This window comes from Schistocerca gregaria, chromosome 4 (genome assembly GCF_023897955.1).
Source record: "Schistocerca gregaria isolate iqSchGreg1 chromosome 4, iqSchGreg1.2, whole genome shotgun sequence".
In the NCBI taxonomy this organism is placed as follows: Eukaryota; Metazoa; Arthropoda; class Insecta; order Orthoptera; family Acrididae; genus Schistocerca; species Schistocerca gregaria.
The window spans coordinates 605,322,576-605,333,781 of record NC_064923.1 but is presented as its reverse complement, the minus strand read 5'-3'; the positions used below and the strand labels follow the sequence as shown (position 1 = coordinate 605,333,781).

The following is an 11,206-nucleotide window of genomic DNA, read 5'->3' as shown; positions in this document are numbered from 1 at the left end:
TTGATTTTCCTAATTCCATAAGTTATCCAAATGTCAATAATGTTTAATCTAATTATGCATCAATCCGAGGCTTATTGCTTCTTAAATAGCAGAAAATATAGCCCTGCATCATTTCCATGGCGTTGACATTCTAAAGGCTAGCGACTGAGTGCTGAGCGCTCCTTTACTAGCCCCTCACTATGCACCCTTACGGCTTTTACTTTGGTGCGCTAGTCACTTGAGATACAGCTAGGGACCACCCTCCAGCTTTTCATTCCCCAGTAATACACATCTATGTATCGATCCCTAAGCATGAATCTGTAATTTCATACATAAACCACGCACAAAAAGTATTCATCATTACTACAAATAGTGAAAAATTATATACATTTGTAAAAAGACAATGATAATAGAGAAATAGTTATATTAGTGACACAGTATACTGGTGTTACAGATTCTCTTCAGCGTAAACAGCAGCGAATATTTACGATATTATTACAATATGACCATTTTCGTACAAATGCCGATCACTGAGTCCTCTGTGTTAATGGTGCAAACACTCAGGTTATTTATTTCCTTTTAGGGAAGCCTAAGCTATAGGTTTTCTACGTCTGGTCGAAAGTATTTCTATAATGCTTCATGAAGTAAGGCTTCACTGTTTGTAACTGGAAAGATTCGGCTCTTGCTGAGATAAATGTGTAACCGATTATAAAGTTTCTCCAGCTAATTTTATTCACTTTTCATTCTCTGCTTTACCTGTTTCACAGTGTTCAAAATTCTCGAAGAGAGCTTTATGGCGATCATCTTAATGACGACACAGTATCCTTATCACACCTGTAGTGCTTCACTCTATACGACTCTACAGTTTCTTAACGTGCGTCTTTTGTAATCTCTCCACATAAAGAACCCACAATTTTCCTCAATATTATTAGCACTTTCAGTTCCAGTTTTCTAAGTTGTTGCTTCTGATCGTCTTTAGGCAATGTGAGTCAAATAGTACTACTGTGGTAACATAGTGTCTGAGTGTAATGTCAAGTGAGCGAGATTTTGAGTTATATATACTCTAACGGAAGTAATAAACTCTTCCTGATTTACTTCATGTGCAGTTCCTTGCAAAATAGTGTACTTGTCGATTTTTTCTTTTGTCAGCAGTCTATCTACTTATCTATTGCGTATTGCCGTAAATCATCTATTCTTATTTTCTGCTAATCTTGTCATCTCTTTGTCACTACTACTCACAACATCCTCTAAATCTGTTGTACTCTATTAGTTTTCCCCATTACCGCTCCTTTGTGAGTACAGTGGCAGATGTCTCACCATCCTGTCCCTCCTTATACTAAGGCCCTTCCATACATGTCTTTCGCCAAGTATTGTCTTCAATACTTCTTTAGATTTTAATTTATATATTCACTGAATTTTCAACAAGCGTCGATAGAATTGCATTCAAATGCTTTCAGTTTCACCCTTTACTCAACATTTCCCGTGGCCCCCGATTCACTGCTGATTTAGTCTACTTTTCGGCCTCTGTATAACTTCATTTCCTACACTGTATCATTTCCAATTTTTGTGTACAAAGTATACTGCCCTTTCCATTCAACGTTTTTTAATTTTAAAATGACTATTTTATTATTAGTATCTGTTCAAGTAGCAGTTTTCTTTCGAAACGTTGTTGCTCATCTGCCACTGTGCATTATCCACAACGTTGTAAGAATTGAGATTGTGTTACTCCTACACACACCTGCCAAGTCTTCACCAGCATCAAAATATGCTTGGAAGTTGTACTACATAAACCGTAATTGCTACTCCAGTACCTTTCCCTTTCTGACAGCAAGCCAGTGTTTGTTAAATATTTCTACGTTTTCTTCTTCTGGTCTTCAGTCTGCAGAAGTGAAATGTCAGACTGATAGTGCGACTGTTTTCACATTTATTCGCTCGTACCTTTATCAGCGACGCGAAGATAATGTTTCCTGGTGACTGAAGTGACATGGGGGCTCGGGTGTTTATTACACAGGGTGAACTAAAATTTGCTCACTCAGACACCGCAGTATAGAACCTTGAATACTAAAAATACAAGATTCTTGTCAGAGACAGCGTTACAGCGTTGCCATATTACCTTAATTTGACGTTCATTTTCTATCGCAAATATTTATGGGAAGAAATTTCGTAAACGACCCAGGATGAACCAAAATTTGTGCACACGGAGGGGGCGAGTCCTTGCCAGCTGACGGTAGAAATCACTTTGGGTTACGAATAAGTAAATTTTGGTTCACCCTTCCACATCACTTCACTCAACAACAAACAATATTATCTTGGTGTCGCTGATAAAGGCAGGAGCGGATAAATGTGAAACAACTGCACAGTGAGTCTACATGCAGTTTTTTTTAAAGTGTGAAATAGAATGATATGGAATAAGACGCCGCGCGGGATTAGCCGAGCGGCCTTGGACGCTGCAGTCGTGAACTGTGCGGCTGGTCCTGGCGGAGGTTCGAGTCCTCCCTCGGGAATGGGTGTGTGTGTGTGTGTGTGTGTGTGTGTGTGTGTGTGTGTGTGTGTGTTTGTCCTTAGGATAATTTACGTTAAGTAGTGTGTAACCTTAGGGACTGATGACCTTAGACATTAAGTCCCATAAGATTTCACACACATTGGAACATTTTTTTGGAATAAGACGGTGTATATTACATCATTTTGGTAACGTGTTGTCTTTGTGTTTGTCATTAGTAGTTAATGAACATGATATGATTTCGTATAGATGTAATTGTATAGGTATCCACTGGATTGTGACGTTTATCTGTTACTACCTACATGCCTCAGATATGTCTTCTGTGTTTAACAGAGAGTCGAAGTAATCGTAGTGATCCTCATTACACTGATTTTACTTTGGCAGCTGCGGAGAGAATTAACCTAGTCTCGACAACGCACCTTGAAGTTGTTTTCCACTAGACTACTCTAGATGCTTTTACTGTCTCAAATATTTTTCATTTAATTTCACCAGATTCTGAATTTCAGTTTACCGTTTCATCACATAGTTCTTTTTCTTTAACTTCTTTAACACAGAAACTACTATATTATTATCTGATTATGAGTCTAGGTCTGCACATTGGTAAGTCGTGATTACTGCAAGGTGTAATGGACTCTACAACTACAGAAGAATGTAGTAATTGAACACTAGGTCCTGTTAAACTGTGTTGGATGGTTGCTGATCTTCATTATCTTGCCATTAAATGGTTTTCTGCATTCAAATATGGTAGGCCCAACTTACATTCAAAGTAAATGTCAAGTCTAAGAAATCTGATGTCACAGTTAAACATCACGTACAAATTTCGTTTACCGTTTCTGTGTGTATATTCTAGCCACACAGTACTACATTGTGAACAAAGCGAACTGTTCATGTCATTCCCTCTTAGTACATTCGAACATAACATCCTTTAGAAACCACTGTTCTAGGGGGACGTTAAATTCTACAACATTATTGTGCGTAGACAAAGGACTAGTGAATATAAAGCAGTCACCATCACCAACAGGCTATTTGAACAGCATAAAAAGATATCACTAATACTACAAACAGTACTGATATAGGCGAATGTACCTTTTTGATGAGAACATTTGAATATAAATTATATGTGGCATTTGTACATTGTCGGTAGTTGCCATTTTAGTTTATACCTTATTACCAACGTATTAAAACTGCGACTGTCTTACTTCTAATGCACTTGCATCATTTGACGGAAACCTGACAGTGACTTGCCACTAGTTGAAAAGGGTACTGGCAACAGATAGTCATACATCCAGAAGTGCTACTGAAGCACTGTTTTCTAAATATTTGTCTGACTGTGATTTGCTGTAGATGATACCTTCTCATATCTCCTGCTCTTTCCTAATTGTACCTGCCTTAGTGACTTGGGACAGGAACATCGTTATAATGAGGTGAAAGCTATAAGCAGACCCAATTCTCTGTCTTCTCATTTCTTTTGCCCCAGCCTGAACTCTCCAGTGAGTTTTCCTTCTACCTTCTCCATCACTGCAGTGTTCTGATCATCTAGAACTATCACATTTGCATTATCTTTCACATCTTTCATCAGTTCAGTGATTCCTCATATATTCTCACTATCAGCTTATGACTTGAGCATGTAAATCTCTTCAGTGACATTTGGAGTCGACTTAAGTCATCAAAAGAATTATATGGTCACTGGGTTGATCACAGGGAATGTTCCCTATAACTTGTCTTCTTATTCACACCGCAATTTCATTCCCAACAAATTTTGTGTTTTCAACTTTTCACACTTCAGTTTATATAACGCTAGCAATATTAGATCTCCATGTATTCCAATTCTGGACGTTCCAACTTCTACAAAAGAGAATTAGGTTGCTTTTCAATTTTATTTATTTATTTATTTTGCGAATGGAGCAGCTATCGTCAGAGTAACTTGTAAGACTGTGCGCCATGTCGATGCAATTTTGTGTTTCTATTTGTATGTTCGTGTCATATTCTTTGGCGGTTTCCCCACCTAAAGACGAGAGGGAACTCTGAAGTTTTGTCTGCATTGTCTATTAAATGTACTGAAAGGGATCCTCTGATGCATAGTAGCGTATATTCTGTCAACTACCCCTTTTTCGAACACCTGTATGGTTCTTAAAGCTGTTTGACAACCCCCATTTAAAAGTGACTTTGATGTGGTATTGGTTAGAGTAGCTTCCTTTAGAAGTTTCTAGTAAAGTAAGAAATAATGCCTGTTCATTGATCAGGATGCCAACTGTAAAAATTTATGTTCTTTTTAGTACAGCTAGTTCTGTGGTTCAAAACTTCCTTAACTTCGACTGGGATTCATCAATGCAAGGGGCCATGCGTATCTCAATTTGTTTAAGTATTGCATTTGAGAGGAACTCACTATGTTACAGGTAGTACACAAATTCGTCTGTAGGATTAAGGTCCATTTATCTCTTTTTTGTGTGTTGGTTGAATGAGGGCTGAGTTTCATTTTTATGTATTATTCCTGTTACCCACATGTGTGATTTACAAGGAATTTAGAAGTTCTATCTCATAAGGTAACTCCAAGCCATTATATATAATCTTGGGTTCTAAGGAAAGTGTTATGAAGAAAAAAGTAAACAACTTATGGTTGATGGGAAAGGAAAATAAAGTAGACCTATAAAATAATGCAAAATGAATAACATAATTGGAAAGAAAACAATAATAATTAAATAAAAGGAATATTTATTACTTCAAAAGTAAAGCTTGGGGATATTTACAATTTTCCTTCAGTTATATACATTTTAAGTGTCTGCCAGATCCTATACATTTATACATTCTTTAACATGTACATGTTGTTACAAGTATTTATTAAAAATAATTACAAACATATAGTAAAAATAAGTTATATTGCAGGTTTAATATCAGCCTTCACTAGGTTTTTGGTAGTCCTTTTTACAAAAATCTGTCAAAAATAATGTTTATTCTTATTCATCAAACTAGTGTCTTTCAAAAGGAATGTGCCCCACTTTTCCTTAAAGACATGTTGGACATATTTCCTTTGAAATATGCTGGTTGTGTGTGAATATAATTGTACTTCTGACACTGACACTTTCTCAGGACATTAATTGTCTACCACTGTTACAGTACTGTTGTTTACTTTATCAGTAATTTTATAAAGTACACTCTATTCCCCATTTCATGTCATGCAAACAGATAAATACAGAATTAATTTTCTTGCAGAAGTCCTTTAAACATATGTCACAATCTTACTTCATAACCAAGCAATTATAGGTGTTGATTTAACCCTTAAGATATTGACAAATTTGTCATTGCAGACTAGCACACCAATCTTACTGTAAACAGTGCAAATGTTTTTACTAGAGCGTTATCACATGAGAAGCAAAGACTTTAGACTTGAAGGTAAGTTTAGCTGCTATATAAGGATACAATAATGAAGCAACATTTGAGGTATGCATCCTACATATAATGCATATGAGTTTACTGATAAGAGTGTTAGAGAGTAAATGATTGTAAGATATGTTCATGTGGTGAAATGAAAGCAAAAAGCTGGTACGAACAATCTTAATGATAGACATACTATTTTAGAGTTAAGTTTAAATGGTATAATGATGCAAATACTCTATAAATAATCAAGTTTATATATATCTGAAAGAAATGATTAACAAATTGTTGAAGATAAGCCTGTTTCTTTTATTTGGGTTTTGTTCTGGTGGATTTTATGGACATTCAATCAATAATAAGAATGGAAATAAGTGACAGCACAGGCTGTAATGGAAGAAACAACAGGCAGTTTTGGCAGTTTTTTAAAAAGTCCACATTTCATAAACAGTTAAATTAGCGATTTGATATTGTTTATAATACAGATAAGGACACTGGTCATACATATTTGCCCTTCCACTTCAATAGACGTAAGTGTAACTTTTTCTTAATAGTTTCTGTTGTACAGCATTCACAACAAGAAAAAAATTACATACAATATTTTTGAGACACTTGTATTTACATAAATCCAAAGACAAATAATACATGAAAATTGAAGATTATTTCATCAAATGCTGCATTTATTCTTGGGATAAATGAAACGAAAAACTACTCTATCTGAGCATAACAAATGTGACTGAATTCAATTTTCATTACACGTAGCTTTAATATGACGTGCCAATACATATGCAAAATTCTTTTTATGTCATTTATTTATTTCAGTACTTGGATTTAAAACATTTGTTACATAAATTACATGAGGCTCTATGGTATATTTCCATTTACCCAAATGCTGTAAAAAGCTGACAACTACTGAACAATGGGTAAAATGAAGTAGTTGTTTGATTCTTAATGTATGTCTCCGTTGGTGGTCTCAGTATTAACCTATGTCTTGTTGAGATAGCCAAAGAGAATATCAGATATCTTCTTTATCAGTTATGGAACCTTTTTCTATTTGAAAACATGGTTTCTCAATACAATTATAAATTTGTTAGGAGTGAAACAGCTTATGTGTGGCTGCCTAAAACTCAACAGAATTGTCATTACTGACACAAGAGAAAAATGACACTTGCTTGATGACGACTTCTGTAGCTGCTTTTCAACAAATTTCTATCTCAGTAACTTTCACTGTGCACAATGACAGAGGAACCAATCCGGTGATACATTACATTGTCTGCACCAAGCCAGAATTCACTGCATGAATCTGGAATTAAAAACCACATATTTCTATGTTTATGGATATGAGATGATCCAGGGATTGAATTTTTGTAGTTGCTCAACACTCTCAGCGTTGCTGAACAGATTCACTACAGATATGAACTAAATTATTAAGGACTACAATGGTGTATAGGTATGTCACTGAATCATGGAGATTATTTTTACATCATAGTTTGTTAAAACCAGCAAATATGTAAAATTTTGTCCTCTATAGACTTAATTACTCAAAAAACGCCCCAAGAAAAGAAATAAATATGTATACTGTTAATCAGATACCATCCTATATTTTTGCAGCCTTTGGAAGGTATTCCAACCCTGATGTTCAAAACAGTTTATTAAAAACTCCCACAAATATTTTGGAACAAGTGCCATAACAGTAAATGTATTTCACACACCTGTTTACATTAAATTGACCGGTGTGTTATCACATTCCATTTGAAATCACACTAGATGGGACTATGCTCTTTGTATCAGAAGTGAAAGTATATTAGCTTTGAACACTATTAAGTTCAAAGTTGTGAAATTGTATGCCTTGTAATACTGTGAAGAAATGGAGAAGAGTGACAGTTGGTGGCCAATGGACAGTGCACTTTGTTGTGGTAAAAGTAGAACTCGCTTACGAGTTCAATAAAACAGCTGTTGTACAGTTGATTATTTTCTTTCCTTGGTTTCGACGATTATTGGTTGAATTTAACTATATTTTAAATAACTAGATGCATAAGAACCCAGAAACAATGCACACGATGATGATTAGAATTATTTATAGATTTTGCAATAAACATAGGTCACGATGCCTGCAAGTCCAGTGTCAGTCGCATTATTAATAACAGTGTGCCATCACATCATGGCAATGTACAGAATGTAGACAATCGTTAAATTTTGTTCATTGAGAGTTGGACGTACTGTAGTGTAGATAAAACCACATTCCGGAACACTACACATGTGTTTCTTCCATGTCAGCTTCCCTGAATAATGATGTTCATTAGATCAGTAGATACATTTAGCCCCTTTCTTCATATGTTATATTCAGCAACATGTCTGTCATGTTCAAAATCTGTTTTGTTTACTTGTAGTATACTTCTGGGACTGAGACTCTTTTGTGGATGCTGTAGCTTCACAAAGCACCAAATTTAACAAGTGCCAGAGTACCCAGGTTTTTTTCCTTCCTTTTTTTGTGTCTAAGTTTTACAACTGATAAGCTTATCCAAACGAAATCAATAAATTCACTGTTGAAGCTCCTTCCTCGACGTAACAACTGTTCGCTACTCAATGAGCAGCTGATTTGACAGGGCTCACTCAAAGTCATAATCCTCTGATGGTGATATCTACCTACCACACTGACGGTAAGATTGTCCTGTTGATCTGTGTGTGAATGTAGTGATGGACTTCTTAGAATAAGTCTCAATTTATCACGTTATACAATAGTGCTAGGTCAAAGTTGTTGGCTGAAAGACTTTCTACTCCATCACTGACGCATTATAACCAAATGACAGGAGTTTCTCGAGGCTGTCATTGACAATAGCTCATGCTGACTTACACCTACTGGATCAGACGACAGTCGAGAAGAAGACTGGGGTGGTGTGCTCGATGAAGGGCGTCTGCAATACTTCTTTACATCTTTGGAACTTTTTACTGTAATTCTCAAGGCTATCACAGCATTTGATGGGAGGTAGGCTAATGATGTAAGATAGTATGCTTGCCGTTCTGTCACTAATACGTATTGTTCAAGTGACAGGTGATGTATTGGGACAATTAATGGAGCAGTTCTTCAAGGGAGTCCTAGAGAGTCGCCAGTGCTGAAGTACATCCATCGCAGCAGAGTTCAGTTCTGAAGAAGTCCAGATTGGTGTACTCGATTATGCAGTGTGCTTGCAGTAATTTTGATGGTGTGTATACTACTTACAAGGTTATCACAGTATTTGATGGTGACAGGAGAGTGTTTTAAGCTAGTTGCTCTTTATTGTGGCGCTGACACTTAGTGCCCAAATGGGAGGTGACTTTCAGGGCCAACTATTGGAACAGCTCCTCGAGTCCTTGACAGTCGCCCATGCTGTCCAGTGGACGAGACTGGGGTTCAGAAGAACCCGGGGTTGGTGTGCTCGATGATGCACCGCTTGCAGTACTTCTTGACGGCGCGGTAGCCCTCGATGGAGATCTGGCAGTCCTGGATGTTGAGCTGCTGGAGGCCGCGGCAGTAGTAGGCGACGCACTGGACGCCGCGGTCGGTGACCAGGTCGCAGCTGCGCAGGCTGAGCTTCTTGAGGTTGGGGCAGCTCTCGGCTAGCGCGCGCAGTCCCGCGTCGCTGACGTCGCACTTGCCGATGTCGAGGGCCCGTAGGCGCGGGCACGATCGCGCCAGCACGGCGATGGCGTCGTCGCTGACGGCCTCGCAGCCGCGCGCGTTCAGGTAGCGCAGCTTGTAGCAGCGGCGCGCCACCACCTTGAGCCCGGCGTCCGACACCTGGTCGCACTTGGCCACGGACAAGTAGCGCAGCGTCGCGCCCAGCTTGGCCAGTTCGTACAGCCCGAAGTCCGTCACCTGCGTGCAGTCCGACACGCTCAGCTCGCGCAGCATCGAGCAGAAGCTCGGCACGTACTTGATGCCCGCGTCTGCAACAAACCAACAGGACAACGTTCCAATTAGCCCTCGTACCTATTGCGGGCTGGTGGCTGTGGAAATGGATTATCTGCGAAGAAGTGTGACATCATCAAGATTCTCAACTACATCCCTACACTGTATTACGTAATGAGCAAGAACAGACTCGGTTTTCTAACATATATACACATACACACTCTAGGCTTTCAAATTTTGTCTGTAATATACAGTACCACAAACAAATTAAAAATATTCTTGATCTGTGTGATAAAAGTGGCCAAGGTTGTTTAGAAATATTTTAAATCCGCTTCTGCAAGAACAAAAACGTGTGCTTTTTGTCACACCCGTTTGCTTTTATTCACTTAAAACTACTAAGCACTAACACACAGTAAAGGACTGCTTAAAGACCATAGAAAAATTGGAAACGGAACTATCGAAGAACATCGAACACGTAGAAATAGAAAATGTTTGCCTGCTACCTTCCCGTTTCTCTCTCTCTCTCTCTCTCTCTCTCTCTCTCTCTCTCTCTCTCTCTCTCTCTCGTTCACTCTTCCTCCCATTTTATCTCTACACCCCTCCAACCCACTGTTCGTTCCCCTACTTTACGTTCGCTGTTCACCGCCTTCAAACTTATCTTTCTCCCCACCAGCATCAACCATTCTCCATTTAGATCAGTAGCTCCAAACACTACTCCTTCGTGCAACTCGTATACACTGTGCTACAGAATTAAGGATCACCTAAATGAAATCCCCATAATTGCCTTCCTTTGCCACGCACGAGTTTGAAACTTGTCTCAAAGGTCCCTACAGCCTTCCTGTGTAATGGCGCAAAATACGGTGCCCTTGCAACGTCACACTCGGGCTTGGCACGCTTCAAACAACAAGATGTCTACACAGGCGAAAGAAAGACCAAATCTCAGAAGTTCATGTGAGTCGTAAGTTGGATCAGTGATGTCTCATTGGCACCAAATTTCATCACAATTCTGCCCAACGCCGCCGTGGCTGGGTCACGCTATGAAAAGGTCGTTACAGTCCGTATTACTCACTCTGGGTGTCCCTGGTTCTGAATTTTATCGCCCAGACGTCAAAAGAAGGAATGATAAGTGCTTGAGAGGAGCTGCGACGACCTTCTCATGGTGGCGTTGGGAAGAACTGTCGCGAAATTTGGTGCCAGAGCGACATCATTAGTCCACCACACAGCTCACATGAACTTTTGAACTGAGGCCTTTTTTCGCATGTGTCGACACCTTGCTGTTTGAAGAGTCGAAGAGCCAGAGGGTGGTCGCAGGGCTTCACGCTTTCGCACTATTCCAGAGGTAGGTCGTAGGCACCTTTTCGCTAAATTTCAAACTCATTCGTCGGAATGGGAGATAATTACGGGTTTCGAAAAAGTAATCCTTTAATTTCGTTGCGCAGTGTACATAAATACATACATACAACAGACTA

The 11,206-nt window shown here is 38.7% G+C and overlaps 1 protein-coding gene across 1 annotated transcript in view; it reads right to left on the bottom strand.

Moving 5' to 3' along the window:
• Positions 1-5,174: 5,174 nt before the first annotated feature.
• The window catches only part of LOC126267829 (F-box/LRR-repeat protein 7-like), a gene marked incomplete at its 5' end in the record, with an annotated part of 219,077 nt that continues 213,045 nt past the window's right edge, over positions 5,175-11,206 (bottom strand). The window contains one exon of the mRNA XM_049973132.1: positions 5,175-9,775. Coding sequence (XP_049829089.1) covers positions 9,240-9,775 — 536 coding nt within the window. The remainder of the gene's footprint in view (positions 9,776-11,206) is intronic.